The sequence below is a fragment of the Hermetia illucens genome, chromosome 1 (genome assembly GCF_905115235.1).
Source record: "Hermetia illucens chromosome 1, iHerIll2.2.curated.20191125, whole genome shotgun sequence".
Classification (NCBI taxonomy): Eukaryota; Metazoa; Arthropoda; class Insecta; order Diptera; family Stratiomyidae; genus Hermetia; species Hermetia illucens.
The window spans coordinates 93552222-93575856 of NC_051849.1; the positions used below are offsets into that span (position 1 = coordinate 93552222).

Consider the following 23635-nt stretch of genomic DNA (forward strand, 5'->3'; position numbering starts at 1 on the left):
CCCCTTAAGTTTACCTCAGAGTTATAAAAATTGGTAGTAGTATAAAATATAATATGAAGCATATTATCTCCAAGTTTGATCCAAATCATATTATTAGTAACAAAGTCACAGTAGCTCAAAGTTGTCTTTATCGTGTAAATTTACAACCCGAAGTACTAAATCTGATATGCTAAGTGCATATTCTTAAAGGGCTACGTACAAATGGGATAGTTCTACATTCAAATATACTCACACAAGAAGCAAACAAAACCTTTCATACCTGAAGCGCCCAGCTTCTGGTTTCCCGACTTATATCTGATGTAGGTTAAATTCTTGGCATTTGCATATAATATTAAACTCAGAGTGTGAAGTGTATGAGGTTGACTATTATCAATACAGGGCTTTCCATCAAATGATTTATTTAAATCGCTTTCTAAAAAATAGAGGGCAATGGAATTTTTAGCTATGTGACACGCAGGTGTCGTGCACTCGTCGCCTCTCACATATTCTTCTTTTTCTTCAGCCTTTGTCCCGTTTACAAGCGGGGTCGGCTAATCGTGATCGATTTCGCCAGTTTATTTTATTAAATTCTTGATCAGGATGTAATCGCGTGGTCTTTAAATTCCCATCCAGCGTATCAAGCCACCGTTGTTTCGGACGGCTTTTTGGTTGCTTACCATTGACTTGGATATTCAGACCAATATTGGTAAGTGAATTCCCGTTCGCGTGAATTACGTGATCACACCATCGAAAACGCCCCACTCGCAGTTTTTCCACGATCGGTGCAACCCCATATCGATCGCGGATATCCTCGTTTCGGATGTGATCAAAAAGTATCACGTCACCAGTGCCATGCAACATCTTCGTCCCCATTACCGCAAGACGGCGTTCATTGTCTTTTGTAGTCGGCCAACACTCAGAACTATGGAGAGCGGCAGACGGACGGCATTGCAGTAAATTTTAGATTTGAGACGTGCGCTGATACGTCGATCACAAAAAACACCAGTTGTAGAATGCCACTTCATCCCAGTTGCGTTAATTCGTGAGCAAATTTCGTTACGCAGTTCCATTTACGTACAGCAAGAACCGCGATTTTGTGTTAAGTTTAAGAAGGGGCTCCCCATACATGTGAATGGAGGGTGCACATTTTTTTTCACAGAATGTGACCACGTGGGGTTTCAAATGAAAGTGCTCAATTAGTACTTTTCGAAACTGGTCCCATATTTGATATCGGGTGAAACGTAGGGGAGTGAGGGCTGTGTATATGTAACAGGTCTCGTTCTCAGAACCTATATAATAATAATAATAATAATCGTTGGCACAACAATCCACATTGGATCAGGGCCTTGAAATGTGTTAGAGGACTTCATTCAAGACCGTAACGGTACACTACAGAACACTGTAGGAGGCAATGTGGTCAGCATTACGCTCGCCCGAGATTACTACCCTGATTTAACTGAGATACTCATGCACAATCTCCTAACAATCGATTCGCCGGTTCTTGAGTTATAAAATTGCAATGAACTTGCTACAATAGAAGGAACTGACGCCAAGTAATTATAAATACGTCATTTACATAGCGTTACAAGAGGTTAAGTAAGGAGTTAAAGTGACAACCTCCTGGGTGTTCGATGCTAAGCCCAATAATCGCTCGGTTCTACGCTCATATAATTTAAAGAAAATTTTTACAGCGTCTTCTGGAATAGCTAAGCTAACCACCTAATGTGGTCTCTCCCCTTAATGCTGTGAAAGTGATAAGCTCACAGCAGCAGAGCAAACGCAACGCAAATACAGACGCAGAGAGATTAAGCAATGACGCACCACCCCATCAACCAACGCTCCATCGGAGAAGTCTCGGTGTGCAGCAAGTAATCATTTCAATTGCATTGTTTATATTACAACCATATTCAGTCCGTTTCAGTCAACTTCGAAGCTAGTTCGGCCATCGCTAACCATGATAGACATTTAAATTTGAGGGAATTAGTGTTACTTAAGAACAACGATCACATATGAACGAAACTTTATAAGAAACTCATCGAAATGGAGCCCTTCAAAAAGTGTTGTTTTTGTTGTAAATTAGAAACTGGCGCATATATCTTGGGAGCGGCTGGATTAATTTTGTCCTTGGTCAACATTATCGGGGGTTCTTTAATTTTAAACAAAATTATTATCACAGACGATGAATCTCGTGAGTATCTTTTGCATTATTATTGTAAATGCTCAATTAAATTTACAAATTCTTGTGCTCTTCTTTGTTTTATCCTTGGGCTTTGCCGTTATGCCAAGTTTAAGTAAGTTTTCCCACTCTTTTATGCATAATATGCACAGTAATTAGCACGCGAAAACATCTAAACAAGCAATCCAGCTTGTGGGTCAATTTCCTTTGACACTATGAATATAAGCATTTTCTCGAAGACATTTAGAGGCAGTACTTCTAAAAACACAAAAAAAATACTCATTGACCAACTTTCGGTTGCAGATAACCCCAATGCAAAGTTCTAACCTACGTACACATGTGAATGCGGCTTAGCTCTCAATTATTTAAATTAGAACAAATTGACGATTATTTCCCTCTTCCAAACAAAGGGGCTCGAGTAAAATTGAGAAATTAATACAAAATTATCTTTTTACACTAAAAGGTTAAATATCAAGGGAATGGCTGGGGCTAAAAAGTACTACGTTCCTAAACCGGATGTCAAGAAATACAAATTACAAATGGGGGCTCCTGAGGACGGTGAAGGGGACATGCAGCCGATGGGATTTTCATTTGAAGCGTAGATGAGGTGAAACATTGTCGAATTAAATTTGCTATCACGTACGGTTGGTTGGCCCGGAAATCATTTTTTTTTAAACAGAACCGGTTCAATGTCTGTCTGTCTGGCTGTGCGTCTGTCTGTCTGTCTATCACATGTACTTTTCTCAGAAACGGCTATACCGATTGACACGAAATTTGGTGAGAAGGTGGGAACTGTGGACCCCCAGACATGCAGTGAGTGATATCCTTCTACGTTGAGATTTAGGGGAGGGGGGGTCCCCATACATGTAAAAGGGGAGTGTAACATTTTTTTTCACCAAATATAGTCATGTGGGATATCAAATGAAAGCTCTCAATTAATACTTTTCGAAGCCGGTGTTAGTTTTGAGATTTGTTAAAAAGGCGCAGAGTGGGAGGGGTGGAAAGTAATGATTTCTTTAACGCACCCATTCTCAGAAACTACTCAACCGAAAAATCTGAAAAAAAATCATGAAGCTGCCTCTATATGGTGCCCAGGCCTCAAAATACTCTAAATACCAATACCTGTTCAAATTAAGTTAATAATAGTATATTACCATATTTTTGGGAAAATTGAGTAAAACCCCCCTTAAGTTTATCTGAGAGTTAAAAAAGTTGGTAGTAGTATAAAATATATATGAAACATATTATCTCCAAGTTTGACCAAAATCGGACTATTAGTAACAAAGTTACAGTAGCTCAAAGTTGTCTTTACCGTGTAAATTTACAAACCGAAGTACTAAATCTGACATGCTAAATGCATATACGTAACGGGCTTCGTACAAATGGGATAGTTCTACACTCAAATATACTCACACAAGAAGCAAACAAAACCCTTCATACCCGAAGCGCCCAGCTTCTGGTTTCCCAACTGGGATAAACTTAAAGGAAGTTTTACTCAATTTTCCCAAAAATATGATAATATACTATTATTAACTTAATTTGAGCAGATAGCAATATGGAGAGTATTTTGAGGCCTGGGCACCATATATTTTTCAAATTTTTCGGTCGGGTAGTTTCTGAGAATGGGTCCGTTAAAGGAAACATCACTTTCCACCCCTCCTACTCTCCTCCCGACCTTGCATTTGATACCTACATTACCATATTCAGTGAAAAAAATGTTTACACTCCCCTTTGACATGTATGGGGACCCCCCCCCCCCCCTTAATCTCAACGTAGAAGGATATCGCCCACTGCATGTATGGGGGTCCACAGTTCTCACCTTTTCACCAAATTTCGTGTCAATCGGTATAGCCGTTTCTGAAAAAAGACATTGAACCGATTTTAATAAGGTTTTGTTTTGGAAACAAAACCTTGAAAAGCTTCGCTGGTTCCTCGCGTATGTTGCGTTCTGGACACGTCTGGAGTGACTTTCGCCATACCATCGTAACCGATTGCATATGATAGAAAGTTTCTGTTTTAGTGTGTCGAGAATTTCAACTACGGGTCTACCCGTCTGCTGGCATGGCCAGTGCTGATCTAAATCAGTCTAGCAATGTCCTGCCTTAGTGAGTCCCGCCGACGTTCCAGACAAATTTTCCATGGTGGATCTCTTCGGTCATTCAAACTAATAACGCGAAAGCGAATCTTCTGACCGGGCAATCTGACAGCCATAACTGCACTACAGTACATAAGTGATTGTAGTTTCAGCAGCGACATATCAGCACACAGTCGAGATGCAATCTCATCATTGATTTGAGATAGAATTCCCGGAGTTGCTGGAGATGCATAGAGCCTGGGGTCTATGCAAAAGATCCATTTCCGAGAATTCTATACACGCTCTTTGGAATTCGTCCCAAACCTCAGCGGGAACCTCAGCTGGACGATGGAGAAGAGTGCTTCGGCGGGTTTGAATTTGTTGCCTGCAGTGCGAGGTGGTGTTGTTGATGCTGCCGCCTCTGCCTCCATCGACTCTCGATCATAAGTTTCCGCGGTTCTCCTGGTCGTATGGCGCCTAGACGTCGAAGCGCCCCACGACTAGCTATTTCGATACCGTGCCGTCCATTACGGGAGCCCGACCCAGTCACCAAATCAGACGATTCCCGCCGGTTATCCGTACCGGACCTCAAGTTTCTCCTTCTTCTGATTAAATGGATTTGCATTTTCTATCTAACTGCCAGGTGTGGGGCTAGCTTCTTCAGTGAGTAATATGCAAGACTGCAAAGTTTCTGCACTTTCCTCACCTACCCCCTGAGACGCTGCGGTGTCGTACAGCCATTCAGACTGAAGTATCCATCCCTCCTCGTCTCACAACCGCGTGGTCGAGCAGTCGTGTTTTTTTAATTTAATTTCCAGGTTTTAGCTCGCGTTTTGGTTTAACTTGTTAGGCTTACGCGAATCCCTATGTTTGTGCAGATATTTTCAAGATGCAATGCGGACCCACGCTCTGGTATAGACACGTGAATTTTGTATAATACACGCTTGGCTAGCACAGAGGCGTGCAAGCACGTGTCGACCGAGGGCTCCGATAGAGCTTTAGTATTTGCAGGCAGATCTTCACGGTCAATTTCGCAAAGTTTTTAGGTTTTTGTAATAGCTCTTCCTTCTAGGTCGTCAGGATGGTCGTTTGACTATCCTATTCTTCATTAGTTTTATTACAACCCCACATGGCCACATTTTCCATTCATACGTTTTGGGGGTCCCCACTTAAACTCAGTACAAAATGGCGCCATTTGCCATTTGTAAAAGGAACAGCAGACCACACGTTTCACGCTTTCACCAATTATCGTGACAATCGGTCCAACCGTTTTCGAATACATCGGGTGTGACAGACAGAGAGACATCGACTCGATTCTAATAAGGTTTTGTTCCACATAAAGCTTTAAAAAGCAAATAAATAGTATTATATATAAAAATTGTTCTATGTTCTATGTTGATTGAACGCCGCCACCTCTCAGCCTTGATGAATGTCAAAACATATAGGGGGGCCAATATAGAGTCGGATCACTATCTCGTTGGCATGGTGTTCCAAGCTCGAATAACAACACCACCCAGAATCCCCTCTGACAATCAGGTGAGAGTTAACACTGAAGCCATCCACAACACAACCGCGACTCCTATAAGAGGGGAAATGGATGTCGCAATAACCGCAGTCAACAGAGAACCTGGAGATGAAGCATCAACAAATGATCTTCACAACCACCTGAAGAACGTTATCGTTGATGCGGCCACAAACATACTTGGCCCCAGCCGCAAAAGGAGTCAGAACGGCTGGTTTGACGATGAATGTAAGCTAGCAACGGAACGGAAGAATGCCACATATCGAGTAATGTTGCATTCTCAAAGAACGCGGGCACGCGCAGAGACTTATCACGAACTGCGTTGAGCGGAGAAGAGACTTCACAGACGGAAAAAGGAAGCCTGGGAGAACCAACAAATCTGTGAACTAGAAAATTACAGGGAGCAACCGCACCAGGCGCGGAAGTTTTACCAACAAGTCAGCAGAATGAAGTCTTATACACCTCGATGCTCATCCTGCCGAGACAGAGAGGGAAATCTGATTTCCGACAGAATGGGCATATTGGAGCGATGAGTTGAGTACTTTGATGAGCAACTGAACAACCAGAACATCGACGAGTTGGAGATCCCGCCAACTGAAGACGACCGACAAATACTGCCACCACCAGGTATAGGAGAAACAGTCCGTGCAATTCATCGGCTAACAAATCGTAAGTCACCAGGAGCCGATGGAATTACAGCCGAATTGGTTAAATATGGAGGCGACCAGTTACACCAAGTGGTTCATCAACTTGTGCTCAAGGTATGCGACAGCGAATCAATGCCTAACGATTGGCAACGAGGCATTATTTGTCTTATACATAAAAAGGAAGATATCACACAGTGCAGCAATTATAGAAGTATCACGTTGCTGAGTACCATCTATAAGATATTCTCCTCTATCTTGCTAGGTCGAATAGCCCCATACGCCCAGAACATCATTAGCCCATACCAAAGAGGCTTTACTCCAGGCAAATCAGCAACAGATCAGATTTTCTCTGTGCGAGAGGCGATGGAATATAGACAACAGTTGCACCATCTATTCATCGACTTTAAAGCCGCCTTTGATAACTAAAAAAAAACAGAATCTTTTTCTGAGATCAATGAAATATAAAAACAAGTCGGAATACCGGGAGCTTGGCCCTTCAGGTATAAGGGTTTTGCAGAGGAAAAGACGGAAACGGTCCTTATCACCAAGTGTCGGAAAAGTAATGTCGATCGCATTAGAATTGGGAGGCGTATCATCACTTGCAAATCAGCATCCCAAACACTTGGGAGTGATAATAGATGGGAAGCTCAATTTTAAGCGGCATGTGGCATATGCTTCCCAAAAGGCGTATGCCGCCAGGATGGCTCTGACAAGAATGATACCAAATGTAGGAAATCCACAGAATACTTGCAGGCTGCTAGTAGCCAGGGTAAAGGGTTTCACCTAGCTGTATGCATATTTTATGTAACGCAAATAAACTGAGTGCAGCCTAAAGAAGAACTGTCCTAAGGAAGGGTGTGTTCTGCTTTCCAGACCGTCTTAAATGATGCGGCAAAGCAGTCAAAGAAAGACTCTCCAGGTGATGCTGATAGCACATTGCTCGAGAAGGTTAAAAGTAGGGCCTTGGTGAGTAGAACAATAACAGCAGAATGTTTAGACTTTTTTCATTTTCACCGTCTCATGATTTTTGGCAGTGCACAGTTGTGTTTCTATGTACCGCCAACAGCCATTTAAAGCCTATATTATAACATTGGATATTTCGGTTCAAATTAATAAATAAAATAGATTTTAATGTTTTCTGCAGCCCCGTCGACGATATTCCACATAATTTACTCCGTTGTTGGTTTGATTTGTTTCGCTCTTTTGATATTTGGGGCGAAAAGACGAAATAGTTGGTTAATGCTCCCATACATCGTTTACTCCGTCGTCTCCCTGGCTACAGTCGCTGTAGTCCTATTCATCGAAGAATTCAATGGCATCCATGAAACTTACGTTAAAGTTGGACTGGTTTTAGTGTTTGGAGTAGGTAAGGTTAAATATAAGTATTGTAATAACTAAAACTAATTCTAACGTTTTTTTATTTTCAGCCATTTGCCTGGAGGTTTATTTTGTTCTTTGCATGATTTCACTGTATTTAAAGCTAAGAAAAGAAAAGTGTGAAAATGAAAACGAAGGATTTTTCAAACTGTAGGCACGGGACGCCTTGTAAAATATACTCTTATGAAGTAATTAAGCACCTTCGAATTTGCATTATTGAAGCTACTCTATTTCTTTGAATTACGCAATGCTTTGAGAACGCGTAACATGCCGTAATCGAGAGGTTCAAGTATCCCTTATATAAACTTCTTAAGAATTAAAACCAAGCACTACATTTCAGTCAATTATGTATAATTTCTTTCTGCTCTTTTTCAAACAACATATGTAGTTTTGGAATAAACTATTTTTACTCAAATAGTGTTTTTGAATTACCGTAGCAAAGATTTCATAGCTTCGAAGATAGAGGAAACTAAGCACCGTCCTTCTGCAATTAGCGGTTCCCATAATCTCATCTCAGGAGACCTCAGGTGTAAACGAGCTGAAGGAACTGAACGAAGGATAAAAGGAAAAAAAATATGTGGTGCGGTCAGAGGAGATTCAGGAAAAACAAAAGGTAAATACCTAGCTGAAACTGAAAGTGCTAATGAATGAATGAGAATGCATTCTGTAACCCAATAGAATGGATGGGCAAAATGCTAGAAAGCAGGCAAATGGAGGTACCGACAGGTACAAATTCTATTATCATGGACACCACTCAAGGCTGTCCACAGGGTGGGGTACTATCGCCGCTGATGTGGAGCATGGTAGTGGAGGAGCTCCAGGACGTGTTAACAAATACTGGAATACAAATCCAGGGTTAGGCGGACGACATTGTTTTAATCTGTAGGGTCAATTGAATGAAGATACCCTATGTGATGGAATCCAAACTGGACTAAGGGTTGCTAGTGCCTTGCAGATCCATAGCAGGAGAAAAATGCGGTTGCCGCCCGAAGATACTACATTGGATATATACTGCAATAGTAAGGCCAATGATTACCTACGGAGCGGTAATCTGGGCAGAAAGAACCGAACTCAGCACGCAAGCCAGGGAATTACATAAGCTCCAAAGGCTGGGTTGCGTGTGTATCAGTGGGGCAATGAGGACATGTCCAACGGCATCCCTGGAGGTCCTTCTGGGATTAACCCCTCTCCATCTGCACATACAGATGCAGGCAAGGAGATCAATATTCAGGATGGCCGGTAGTATGAGTGAGGCGGGGAGCTGCCTAAATCGAAGGAAGATTGATATTCTTTCTAGACGGTATCCCGAATTACTGATACCAAGGGATAACATGACGACGAGGTTTCACTTCGGTAAGAAGTTTGAAACACGTTGGAGTAACAAGGCAAACTGGGAGAACGTGGCTGCGACATACGGCTTAAACCAGCAACTGATTACTTGGTACACTGACGGATCTCTCACAGCGGAGGGAGCGGGTGCCGGTGTCATTGGTCCAAGGAAAATGTACTTTAAGCCAATGGGTAGGTACACTAGCATATTCCAGGCGGAAATATACGCCATAGACAAATGTGGCTCCTTTAATCTGCAAAGGAACTACAGGGGGCAGAACATAGCTATTCTCACCGATAACCAAGCAGCGATCAAGGCACATAGGTTCAAACAGGTGAACTCTAAACTGGTATGGGAATGCCTTGAGAGACTGAATACACTCGGCTCGCCCAACAAGGTCTGGATACTTTGGGTTCCAGGCCATGCTGGGTTGCAAGGCAACGAGGCAGCGGACGAATTAGTCAAGAAGGGAGAGGAACGGAATGAAGAGGAACGGTTGCGGGAACTAAACTGGGCGGGCCTACCAGGGATGGAGCAGTCCAGGGTGCTTATTGGGGGATACGAACCCATACACACAAAGGATTGCTTAAACCTCACCAAAAACAACCTCCGAATCATGGTGGGAATTCTCACTGGTCATTGTCGGTTGAACTATCACCTAAGGAAGCTAGGGATATCTACGGAGACTGCCTGCAGGTTTTGTGAGGAGGAGGACGAAACCTCTATACACGTCCTGGGACAGTGTCCGGCACTTGTGCAAAGTAGGTCGAGGCATCTGGGAGAACACTTAATACCAGATACAAAGCAGAAATATCTGGAAGTAGGGAATATACTAAAGTTCCTAACGGTTATAGGCCTGCTTGAGATACTATGATCAATAGGTACACTATAACCAGTAAAAGGGGCACAACAGTTCTTCAAGGACGCGGTGCGACTTTTCCTTAACAAAATAATAATAATAAACCCAATAGAAAATTTATCCTAATAGAATGTTATTGCATACTCAAAAGCGTGGAGTTTCTCTACTGTCTTTATAGACGAAATCGAATCTAAACTAGAAATCTTCACTACTCTGAAGGAGCAGTTCAAATTACAGGAACTGGTAGAACCTCCTTTCGTAAACCTCGACTAAAAGAAACGTACGCAAAGAAGACGGTACGATAAAGTTCCGAAGTATGGAATATAATACTTTGAACCTCAAAAGGTTTTAATCGCAATGATGTAAGTAGCATGTGAAGGGCCATCGAAAACATTTACAGAGTTATGGAGTGGTGCTGATATAAGATTTTAACGAAAGTCCTATGATTTCATGCCTCTAAGCATTAACAAAAAAGAATACGTCATAGAATTGTATATTCAGAATATTTGACCGAAAGAGCCGGAGAGTCGGGCAGGATTTCTCAAAAGCCATACATTTACGTGAATGATGCACATTTTACTTTTAATTTTTCAGTTTAATCCTCTCAACAAATAACAAGTCGGGAACCGGAAGCTGAACGCTTCAGGTACGAAAGGTTTTGTGTATTCTTAGTACGTAGCACGTAATATATGCATATATTATGTGAGAATATCCACTTTCGGATGATATTGACATTCATAGTCTTGAATTTGCAAAGAAGCGACAAATTTGACGTATTATAACTTTGTTAGTAATAGTGCGATTTCCACCAAATTGACCACGCTCTATATTCTACCATATATTGTTGCGAAATTTTGTGGTGCTAGCATGAACTTAAGGGGGGTTTTGCAGCCAATTACTAAAAATGATGGTATTAACTTCATTTGTACAGATATCAGTATGGAAGGTATTTCGGAGCCCAGGCACTATATAGTGGCAGCCTCTTGTTTTTTTTTTCAGATTTTTCGGTTGAATAGTTTCTGAGAATGGCCCCCTTAAAGGAATGATCACTTTCAACCGCACTCCCCACCTTTCTAACAAATAGCAAAACTAAGACCGGCTTCGAAAAGTACTAATCGAGACCTTTCATTTGATACCCTACGTGATTATATTTGATGAAAACAAAATTTACCTCCCCCTTTTGCATGTATGAGGACCCTCTCTTGAATTCGTCGTAAAAGGAATTACCGCACTGTATGCGTGAGCGTTCACAGTTCCCAGCTTTCTACCAAATTTGGTGTCAATCGCTGTAACCGTCTCTGAGAAAAATGCGCGTGACGAACAGACAGACAGGCAGACGGTAAATGGACGACTGCTTCCAGTTGAGGTATTGCGCGCCAAGCATGCCCACACGTCGTCCCTATCCGTTCTTGGCAATGTGCGTAGATATTATACTAAACAAACAAACATTGACTATTACCAAATACTGTATTATATTATATATGCACGTATGTATATAAATTGATCGAACACATATCTACGATTTACTTCGTGCACAAAAGCATACCCATTTACATATACGGTACGTATTATCATCATCATCTATGGCGCAACAACCGGTATCCGGTCTAGGCCCTAGTAAGCAACTCCAGACATCCCGGTTTTGCGCCGAGGTCCACCAATTCGATATCCCTAAAAGCTGTCTGGCATCCTAACCTACGCCATCGTTCCATCTCAGGCAGGGTCTGCCTCATCTTCTTTTTCTACCATAGATATTGCCCTTATAGACTTTCCGGGTGGGATCATCCTCATCCATACGGATTAAGTGACCCCCCCACCGTAACCTATTGAGCCGGATTTTATCCACAACCGGACGGTCATGGTATCGCTCATAGATTTTGTCATTGTGTTGGCTACGTCCATCCTCATGTAGGGGGGCAAACATTCTACGGAGGATTCTTCTCTCGAACGCGGCCAAGAGTTCGCATTTTGCTAAGAACTCAGGCCTCCAAGGAATACATAAGGACTGGCAAGATCATTGTCTCTTACAGTAAGAGCTTTGAGAAGTTTCGAACAAAACAGTTTTTGTAAGCTGAAATAGGCTCTGTTGGCAACCAACAACCGTGCGCGAACTTCATCATCATAGCTGTTATCGGTTATGATTTTCGACCCTAGATAGGAGAAACTTTCAACAGTCTCAAAGTTGGAGACTCCTATCTTTATTCTTCCCGTTCAACCAGTCCAATTCGATGTTGTTGTTTTTTGGTGCTGGCGTTGCCACCATATATTTTGTCTTGCCTTCATTGATGTGCTGCCCACGATCTCGCGCCGATTACCGCCTGCTCGATCTGGATGAAGGCAGTTTGTACGTCTCGGGTCGTTCTTCCCATCATGTCGATATCACGAGCATAAGCCAGTAGTTGGGTGGACTTAAAGAGGATCGTACCTCTTGCATTTACCTCGGCATCAGGGATCACTTTCTCGAGGGCCAGGTTAAAGAGACCGCATGATAGGGGATCTCCTTGTCGTAGACCGTTGTTGATGCCGAATGGTCTTGAGAGTGATCCTGCTGCTTTTATCTGGCCTCGCACGTCTCAATCAAGATCTGAGGCTGAGGAAACCATGATCGGGATTGCGATCCGTCGTGGATCTTCCCTCTTTCGATCGCGGCACGCGACTTACGGCTCCACGCGCGCGGTCGAGCCGTTTTTTTTATTATTTTCCAGTTTTAGCTCCCGTTCTGGTTTTTATTCATTAGGCCGTCGCGAATTCCCTGTTGTTGTCTATTTTAAAATCCGGTGCGGAACCACGCATCAGTATAGACACGTTGACTTTGATCAAAGAGCTCAAAGGACCGACCCACATTCCCGAGCGTGGCTAGCACAGAGGCGTGCAAGAACGTATGGCGCGGTAGGATTCGCGGCATTCGAAATTGATTTCGAATGTTGCGAATGCGAGCGGACAGATGACGCCACCGGCGCCCTCCACTCTGTTCAGATCTCGCCACAGGAGTGAAGATCAGAGTGCCATGACTAAATAGCATGACATGAGAAAAATAATTGCCGATTTTGAGACGTTTTTTAAAAAGAGTTGTGTTTGATTAGTAAAAAGTGGCGGTTGATTTCATAGTTATCAGATATCAGTATAAAACTAAATAAAAGGTTTTGCTTGTAATCGTTTTATCGAAAATATAATTATGGTTGCGATATGACAGAATGATTTTATTGAGGAAGAAACTAGTCGTAACAGAAGTGGTAGCAGAACCTAATATTGAATTACGAATACTATTGGAATACATCAGTATCAAACTAAAAACGTGTCGACCGAGCACTTTGATGAAGCTTCAATCTTTGCGGGCGGACCTTCACGGTCAATTTTGCAAATTTTTAAGTTTCCGGGATAGTTCTTCTCTCTAGGTGTTTGTCGGCCACTTAGGATGATCGTCTGATCCTCCTATTTCCCAGAAGTTCATTACAATCCCTTACTCGATTGCAAAATTTTTGAACTTATTGTGGGCTTCTGTCTGGAAAAAAGATAGAATAATAAAAGAAAGAAGCGTAAAAAAAGATTTCTCATGCATATTCCACCACAGTTTGATTTTAGGGAGCACGTGCAGTTTTCACAGTGAATAATGTCTGAAAGGCAATATTACGTAAATTCTTCCCGAGAAGTATATTTAGAAATAGACAGCAAGGGCATCATCCACTTCGGCTCCAATGCATCAATTGTTCAGAAGCGCATGGGCATGGGGCATGTGTATCCTTATGAAGACGCATCTTTGGATAGGCTGGGAAGCGCTTTTATTTCCCAAATGAGAATCATTTTAACTACAATGACCGGGGCCCTATTCTGCTTTCAATATAAATCATGTTGTAGTTTTCAATACCGAAATTTACCGTCCACATATTTTGAGATAGTCAATTCTTCCACTCCTTCCTCTACACGAACTGTGTCGGTTGCGTTTTAATTGGATAAAACATGCACCAATGGCCAACAAGCCACTGTTACGTGGCTTACAAAAGAAAGCCAAGTCATATCATTCTATAATACAACTTACATGGTCAAGATCCATTTAAAGAATTTAATTCTTTTTGTTTTTTCCGAAAAATTGTAATTGAATTAAGTAATTAACAACAACCGTCCCTACTGTGCACCATCGACTTCCCGCCACTTTTAGTGCAGCTATCGGCCGCTACGAGCACCGACTTCGCTAACGAGTAAATGTTCGGGAATACTCCCGAGTGGTGACACTTGAAAGTTGTTTTCATCGCAAGGCAGACGTCAAACGGTAGCCGGTTGATTTGTTTTCGTCGGTTTCGAAGTGATTCCATTGCTTGGGTAAATATTTCTTCTGTGGTGCGTGTCATTTGGTGAAATTATTGGTACGATGGCGGACGACAATGACTGCGGAAACGATAAGTACGAAAGTGATTCGGGCAAGCCGGAAAAGATGTTTACTTTGAAGAAATGGAATGCAGTCGCGATGTGGAGCTGGGACGTCGAGTGCGACATTTGTGCAATTTGCCGCGTCCAAGTCATGGGTAAGTGCATGCTACTCTATTCCCATTTAGAACTGGAAAGTGGAGGACCCATTTAATAACTGGGAACAAGACAACATCATGGCTGTGCACAGAAAGTAGCTTCTGGGCCACCCAACGAAATTCTCCACAATCTTTTTCTCCAGATGATTCAGAAATGGGTTTGGGCTGCATTCTGATAAGACTTCTCGGTCCGCTAGGTTCCGGGCTAGATTAAAATGCCCACTATTCCCTTTTCAGCAATTCTATCTGCTGCAATTTACGCTGAGTGTCGCAATACGAAAATTAGAACTCGCCGAAAATAGAAAAACAGTTTATTGGCATTTACCGCTTTGAAATTAGAATAAGTGGCTCCAATTGTCGAGTTTTTCTTTTGTTTTATGTCGCATTCCTCCAACATTCACTTTTTTAGGTAGAATAGGAGAAGGTGTTTAGGCACCAAGGGTTAGGCTTACGTGCGCGCCGTTAAAAATTTGTAAACGCGATTTAAAAACAATACGTAAATTTCGTGATAAACGGCTATACTTTCTCAAGGAGGACGAGGGGAACAACGTCGTCGTTATGGAAAAAGTTAAGGATGACCAGGCTGTTTTTCGAAAATTGGAGAGTGGAAACTTCTTCGAATTGAGGAACAACCCGCTGCCAGAATCTATCAAAAGGGTCGATCGAGCGTTGAAGGAAGCTAGTCTGGTATTCCCGAATATTGGGCAACTCCAAATGCCTAATCCTGCGCTTCCAAGAATCAGATGTCAACCGAAAATCCACAAGGAAGGGGATGAGATGCGAGAAATCATTGCGGACTCGAACTCACCGACGTACAACATAGCCAAGTGGTTGAAGCTGCAACTCATTGAGAAGATGGGTGATGACGAGGTGATGGTGTCGTTCGATGTGAAGGCATTGTTTCCCAACACACCAGTGAAAGAGTCAATTTTCGAACTCGAGAGATGGCTGAGCCAGTTTGGATCTGGCCCGGAATGGAGAGTTCGTATCTATGCAAACCTTGCCAGGCTCTGCATGAACGAAAACTATTTTACATTTCGGGACAGATTCTATAAAATTACTTCGGAAGTAGCGATGGGGAACCCCCTCTCGCCGTTTACTCAGTGAAAGGTTCATGTCATCAATCGAAGAAGAAATTGAATCGAGGGGAATAATGCCTAAAGTATGGTTTAGATATGTAGACGACGTATTTGCGATTGTTAGAAGAGACAATAGACACGTGGCCATCTCCTCTATAAACAAGATTCATCATAAAATCTAGTTTACACTAGAGGTAAGATATTCTCTGCTATCTTGCTAGGCCGGATAGTCCCATACGCCCAGAACATCATTGGCCCATACCAAAGAGGTTTCACTCCAGGCAAATCAGCAACAGATCAGATTTTCTCTCTCTGGCAAACGATGGAAAAACTATTGGAATATGGACAACAGTTGCACCATCTGTTCATCAACTTTAAAGCCGCGTACGATAGCATAGCCAGAGTAAAGCTGTACACGGCTATCATGCGTCCCCTTTAACCTGGCCCTCGAGAAAGTGATCAGTGATGCCGGGGTAAATACAAGAGGTATGATCCTCTTTAAGTCCACCCAACTACTAGCCTATGTTGACGATATCGACATCATGGGCAGAACCACTCGAGACGTACAAACTGCCTTCATCCAGATCGAGCAGGCGGCGCGAGATCTTGAGCTGCACATCATTGAAGGCAACACAAAATATGTGGTGGCAACGTCAGCACCGAAGACGAATCAACCAACAACATCAAACCGCACTGGTCAACCAGGAAGAATAAGGATAGGAGAATACAACTTTGAAACCGTTGACAATTTCTCCTATCTAGGGTCGAAAATCACAACCGATAACAGCTACAATGATGAAATCCGCGCACGGTTGTTGTCAGCCAACAGAGCCTATTTCAGCTTAAAAAGACTGTTCCGCTGGAAACGTCTCACCATAGGGTCAAACCTCTTACTGTACAAGACTATGATCTTGCCAGTCCTCATGTATTCCTCGGAAACTTGGGTTCTTAGCAAGAAAAATTGCCAACTTTTGGCCGCGTTCGAGAGAAGAATCCTCCGTAGAATGTTTGCCCCCCTACATGAGGATGAACGTAGCCAACACAATGACAAAATCTATGAGCGATACCATGACCGTCCGGTTGTGGATAAAATCCGGCTCAATAGGTTACGGTGGGGGGGTCACTTAATCCGTATGGATGAGGATGATCCCACCCGGAAAGTCTATAAGGGCAATATCTATGGTAGAAAAAGAAGATGAGCCAGACCCTGCCTAAGATGGAGCGATGGCGTAGGTCAAGACGCCAGACAGTTTTTGGGGATATCGAATTGGTGGACCTCGGCGCAAAACCGGGATGTCTGGAGTTCCTTATTAAAGCAGGCCTAAACCGGATACCGGTTGTTGTGCCATTGATGATGATGATGATGACTAGAGGTAGAAAAGGATGGGGCTCTACCCTTCCTGGATCTAAATATCGTTAACTCTAACGGGAAGCTTAAGTTCGAGATATATCGTAAACCTACAGCAACGCAGAAAACGATACCAGCTACTACTCACCACACATTTTCCCAAAAATTGGCTGCCTATAATTGCATGATTCACCGACTGATCACATACCCTCTTTCAGAATACGGTTTCAGTAAGGAACGATAGTATATTATTGACACTGCTATTAAGAATGGGTATAATCCTCAGACTGTTGAGAAATTGATTGGAAGGAAAGTCAAGCAACACAATAGGCATGCCTATACAACACCATTTTCGCAGCAGAAGGAGGTAACCACCAGAAGAATAAGTATCCCATATTCCTACCTATTTAACAACATCAGGAATTGTGTGAAAAAGTACCCACTGGAAGTCGTAGGTTCGAGTTGATCGTCCACCTGGCGAAATTTACTGGGAAGCGTCAAGGATCCTTTGGCAACGGAGGAAGAAAGCGGGATTTACCGAATAACTTGCAGCGACTGTAATAAAATACACATAGAACAGACGAAACGCCTGATAACGCCTAGATTTAATGAACACATCAAGGAAGCGGTAAGTAGTGTTCGGAAACAAAAGTCGTGCATAAGATCATCAGTGGCAGCGCACATAGTCGAGGAACCCCATACCATTCAACGCGAAAATCTTGAACTCTTGCGGCATACAAACCGAACGACAACCTTGAACCCTTGGGAAAGTCTAGAAATTTTGAGAGAAGACGCGACGCGGTTATTAAACACAGATTCCGCTTATTGCCCCTCAATATTAATAAGACTCGCCGCGGTAATTAACAGGTAATTATCTTAATAATTTAACGTTGCTTTTTTTTTGTTAAAAAGTAATTTAGGTAATTAGTGTTTTTAGTGTAAATAGAACCATATAATCGCAATTGTTTTCAGTAGCTTTGTACTGATGAAGGGAGTAAATTGCTCCCGAAAGCAGTAAGTTACTGGTCTATCAATTTTTGTGCTGATAGCCGTCAGACTGCCAATTGAATGCCTCCGTTTGGCACATCACTTTGAGCTATCCTCGCCTTAGGGTCCTGCAAGTCAAGGAATTCCTTTCACCAAAAGAAAGGCAGGGGAGGAAGAGAATTGTTAATTAACTTGCCATTCGGTTCCATACCGTTCCAGCTCTATCTTTTCCGCCAGAAGAATCTGAACATAATATGCAAAACGGGTCCATCTGTCAGCGTCCTTGAGTTTTTTTTCTGACTGTTGTCCATAGAAAGCTCCCTTGTATCGCATAAAAATGTCGATGAATCACATCCCAACTTCAATAAAAAAAAATTTGCAATCGGCGCCGTCTTCCTTTGCAGAAAATCTCCATTACTGCTTAGAAGCTGGGTAAAGAAATAACCAATATCCTCATGTTTATTCGGACCTAAGTTGCTGGTAAGCCGGAAAATCTATCTGACCCTGAGTATGTTGTTGTTCTTCACGAGCAACCAACTCCCTTGAGTCTCCTTTGCACTTGTAAGTCGTTCTACGTTCTTTTGCAAGGAAGGTACCAGGAGTCACTCCGCCGACTACCATCAGTATCGATTCGGAAACTGGACGGTAGACAAACACCACCCTCACAGCTCTCCGTTTCTGATACAAATCCTTGCCAAGAGCATCAGCCCATAACCGCGCGCCATAGAACAAAATGTATTGCGTTGCATTCATAAACAAGTCGGGAAACCGGAAGCTGGACGCTTCAGGTACGAAAGGTTTTGTGTATTTCTTAGTACGTAGCACGTAATATATGCATATATTATGTGAGAATATCAACTTTCGGATGATATTGACATTCATAGTCTTGAATTTGCAAAGAAGCGACAATTTTGGTGTATTATAACTTTGTTAGTAATACTGCGATTTCCACCAAACTTGGTGAGATCATGCTCTGTGCTATATCCTATATTGTTTCGTGGTGCTAGCGGGAACTTAAGGATGGTTTTGCAGCCAATTACTAAAAATTACAGTAATATATTATACTATTATTAACTTTATTTGTGCAGATATCAGTATCGAAGATATTTCGGAGCCCAGGTATCATATAGTGGCAGTCTCTTGACATTTTTCAGATTTTTCGGTTTGGTAGTTTCTGAGAATGGCCCCTTAAATGAATGATCACTTTCAACCCCCCTTTTCAACAAATATCAAAACTAAGACCGGCTTCGAAAAGTACTAACCGAGGCCAACCGCAAACAACCGAGCTGTACTCACATACAACGGGAGTTCACCCGAAGGATGAAAGTCCAGGGGCTATCCTGGTTCCCATGGTACCAGTATACCCCTGGTAAGGTTTCGTGACCAATTTGCCACTTCAGATCGGGTCTGATCGTCCTAATTAGGCCTTTGGAGTATTCGCCTACTGCATCACGGCCGGCAAGCCAAAGTGAGTACAGCGTCTCCCGATGCATTCACTATGGAGATTCTCCTCGGCCACTTGGTTTTGGTTTGGTCGACAGGGTTGCCGCCTCATCTTCCGCCACCTCTGAGCACCACCTCCATCCACAAGAAAAAATGTGCAGGTAACACTGAAAACCGGTATGTTCGCTTAGAAGCTGAGCAAGGAAATAATCTTACCATACTATCGGATCTGCCAAGGGGTGTAATTGCTGCTGAGCCATGCAGTTCATCTACGTGTTGACTCGTTTTCCACAAAGAGTTACCATTAATTATGTATATGTTACCGTTCTCCACGAGCAACACAAGATCATCCACAAGCTCAAGAGAGATAGATTGTGGATGGTCTTGCGTTACTTAGCAAGGAGTTCAACGAAGATCAATCGTGCGATTACCATCACAGCTAGTTCTGAAACAATTCAGTAAGCAAACGGCAAACGCAAAGCCAGTTCAAGGTACTTAACCGTTGGTTTTGACTCTAGAATCAACTCACGGTAGAAACGGGACACAGGGTCGAGATTCTCTTTTTAGTCAATTTGACTACTTCCTACGCAAGCCTGAAAGGGGGTGTTTCAGCACGATGAACAGCATCCACTATGGATTTCCCTGACCTCAAACCGAACTGCTTTAGAGAAATGTCCCCAGCAGAACACATCCGCGAGTCTGCTCATGAGCTTTCCGAATATTTTCACGCATTTGCACGAGCACCTTCAAACGACAAGTAAAAGTACTCCACTTCAGTTAACTGTTAAATATGCCGGGGGCTAGGTCCGGTCATGATGAAACACCAGTTTATATACCTCTACCGGGATACCGTTGTGTTTCGGTGCCTGTTGCTTATTTTTCATAGAGAGAACTACCTCTTTCAGCTTTTTCATAGTGAACAATGAGCAGCCCCCGGCGATTTCCACGTTGAAATGAACAGGTTCCGCGGAGACTATTCATACGATTCGGCATTAAGGAAACAGGTTTCTGCATAGCTTCGGTTTATCGGGTTTATTTTATTTCTTATGTCCGCTTGTAATTCAGCTTCGCAGACGGTACTGTAATCAAGGTGGAAGACACTTTTGGATCACTGTGCCTAAAGCACTGTCAAGAATACAATATCCCGTTTGCTATTCTAAGGCTTAGGGTATAAAGCATAGAACTGTTAAAAAAGGTAGATTATGAGTTTTTCGAATTCGATATTCGATATTATAGCTGCGACTCCGAGGATTGGGGATTGAACACACGGGTCTGCCAAGCACTGAGGCTGATGCTTTCAGTGTACTTCTACACCTCCTCCCCTTGAACCTCCACATTAAATATGCTGGAACATACAGTATTGTTGAACTACGTGAGTTTGGATGTTGGACAGAAAAGTTCTACAGTCCATAGTAACATCCTAGACGAAGTACCTCCAGAATTCTGCGTATTCCCAACGCAGTTCGCCACTCGCAAGTCGAGCTTAAAAAAAAATTTTGCACTGGACTTCGCAACTAGGACACAGTGGAAGACCAGCAATGACATAGTAGTTTTCACTGAAGAATCAAAGATGGTCGATGGATCCAGTATAGAGTTTTCTCTCTCATACAGTGTAGCCAAGTCTTACGATCTTCCCGGATTCGCCAGTGTACTCTGGGGGTACTGGTAGCCTTCAATGACCCAAGCGTAACATAATTATTCTAACCCACAGTCAGACGGGCACTAGGACTTTGTATTCATCATGCCATTTTCCAGATAGGTGGAGCAATGCAGGTACCCTCTGAACAGTCTTGGGGCGCACTCAACTTTTACACCATGGGCTGTCTACTGGAAAATAGTCGCCTTCTGGGCATAGTAGCATTTCGCAGCAGAGATCATGCCCTTAGTGCAGCTTGATTATCGCGTCAGATTTCGATGTGCCTGCCCTTTAAGGGCTCGTCAATTACTCAGGCTTCCGCCCTTACGATCGCATACACTTCAGCGGGAAAGACTTTTGAATCCCAAGAAAGAAGCCCACTTTTCATTTTTGTTCGAATGGTAGACTCTTGCTTCAGAATGCTGTTCTGTCTTTGAGCCATCGGTGTAGAAAACCTGAATGTTTCCCGCTATGCCAAGGTACAATTATGACCATATCATATTAATGATGACCATGTAACAATTTCCTGGCAAGAATATTTTGATGATCTTAAAGTTTCCATGATTTTCAATTCGACTATGGATTTCGTCATTTACGAGGGGAGTATTTACACCTTCTAAGGTTTAACTAATATTTACCCTTAGTGGGGTATAACGAGTCAACCATACCTACGCGCAATCGTTTGCAGTTACCTGAAATGCCCTTCAGCTCCCCCCACACTTTTCTGAGACGCCTGCACTCCTTCTCACCTGTTCTGCACCCAGTGCCCATGGTACTACCCAATCGTCGACCATCTTGGCGGAGTTGATTTCACTGCTTAGCCTAGCCAGCAATGAAATTGTCGCCCATCCTCAATGTGTGGCCTATCTACTACCACTTCCGCCTTCCGATCACATTGTGTACGGGTACCAGGCCCATGCGCCGACCAAGTTCTTCGTTTGTAATACTGTCAGGCCAACGTACTAAGATGATACGACGTTGGCTGCTGTTCACGAAGACTTGGTGCTTTTGAGTAACAGTGGGGGTCACTTTCCATGTGCGCTACTCCTATAAAGCAACACAGAACGAATTCCAGCACAAAACAATCTCAACGTGATCTTGAAGTTGAGATAACTGCATTTCCTGATTTTAGATAGAGCAGCGCTGCTAATGCGGCGGGCAACATTGAGTTCGGTGTTACCGTCAGCAGAAACCACGCTTCCTAGATACACAAATTACTCTGCCCATGAATGCAGATAGGGAAAGTACGATGACTCGTCAGATGGAGGACCTTAACTTTCTTGGTATCTATCTTCAGTCCAACTCTACTTCCCTTTTTTTCTAAATCCAGAGCCATTTGACCAAGGTCCATGATCCGGCGAGAGAGCAGGCAGATGTCATCAGGGTACCCTAGGTGTTTGAGGAAAGATGTCATTGTTCATTGAATTCTTCCAATTCCTTCGGACAAAGCAGAAAAAAAATATCCATAAAAGCATGCAACCCTGGCAGACTCCACCTTGGACCTCAAAATAGTCCCAGATTTTACCTCGGTACAACATGTGACATTTTGCGCCATCGTATGTCGCTGTAATAATAGCTATTAGTTCCTCCGGAGTACCCCTCTTGCCTATAGCACGCCAGATACACTCTTTGTTCAGGCTGTTAAAAGCTTTCTCCAAATCGATGAAGAGCAGGTGGCGCAAAAATCTAAACTCCGCGCACTGCTTCAAAATAATCCGTAATGTAATCAATGCAGGAGAATCCGGAGCGTAAAACAGCCTGGTCTCTGTCGATCAAGCTTTCGATATGTTCTTTGATGCGTTCCAGGATTATTTTACTTATTATGTTTACAACAGCGTGGAGCACGCAAATACCCATACAATTGTCTCACTCAAAATGGGTGCCCTTCTTTGGAACCTTAACGATCATCCCCTTTTTTCACTCTCTGGGATAGGTCTCGGATTCCCAAGATTTCCGCATGAGTGGAAGCAGTAGACTTGCAGTAACTAGAGGTGCAAATAAATATCTCTGCGGAGAGACCGGGAAGTCCAATAGCTTTACTCCGTTTGATTATATTGACGGCTCTAATGATTTGATTCATGATTTGAAAGATCAGTCCATATCCGCAGGTTACGGTGACTAGCCATTTCATCCAGAAGAGGAGTTCTTTCGACCTCTTCAGTTGTTTGTCAGCGTTAGTTAGCGTTCGTTAACGTTTGTTAACGTTCTGCTACATCTTCCTCTTCCCTGGCCAGCGCGGTAGCAAATTCTCTCTTGTCATAGCGCACATACGCTGAACTTCTGGGGATTTCGCTCGGTATCGCATGTTCATGGAAAGCGTCCTGCATTGCACAATTATGATGCTCCTTAACATGGACCAGAATCTTGCAGTTAGAAACTGTAACACAGCGACTAGCAGGTCAAGAGAGTGCTACTTGCGATAGGCGTCAGAAGCAACCCGACATCATATTCGCGTTTGTAACCACTTGACTTTCCAGAATACGGAGAGGAGTACTCTCCAGAGTCCTACCATCTTACTTCGCTTAAGCTCAAAAAGTCCTGCTTATATCGTTGGAATTCCCGCTTAAGATGGAGAAAGCGAGCATTCTAAGTACCTTCGCTGCCAGCGCACATTTTAGAAACCAATCATAGTTTGCTTCCGATAGGCATGAGGCAGGT

The 23635-nt window shown here is 42.9% G+C and overlaps 2 protein-coding genes across 2 annotated transcripts in view; both read left to right on the top strand.

Annotated features, from left to right (window-relative positions):
* Positions 1 to 1860: 1860 nt before the first annotated feature.
* Positions 1861 to 8190, top strand: LOC119646953. The gene is made up of 3 exons (XM_038047649.1): positions 1861 to 2167; positions 7543 to 7764; positions 7826 to 8190. Exons 1-3 carry the CDS (start codon positions 2020 to 2022, stop codon positions 7927 to 7929), a joined length of 474 nt encoding a protein of 157 aa, XP_037903577.1. The 5' UTR covers positions 1861 to 2019; the 3' UTR covers positions 7930 to 8190.
* A 6001-nt stretch (positions 8191 to 14191) lies between these two features.
* LOC119661207 (RING-box protein 2) overlaps positions 14192 to 23635 on the top strand; it is a 233222-nt gene continuing 223778 nt past the window's right edge. The window contains exon 1 of the mRNA XM_038070431.1: positions 14192 to 14484. Within this exon, the coding sequence (XP_037926359.1) occupies positions 14331 to 14484 (154 nt within the window). The 5' untranslated portion in view covers positions 14192 to 14330. The remainder of the gene's footprint in view (positions 14485 to 23635) is intronic.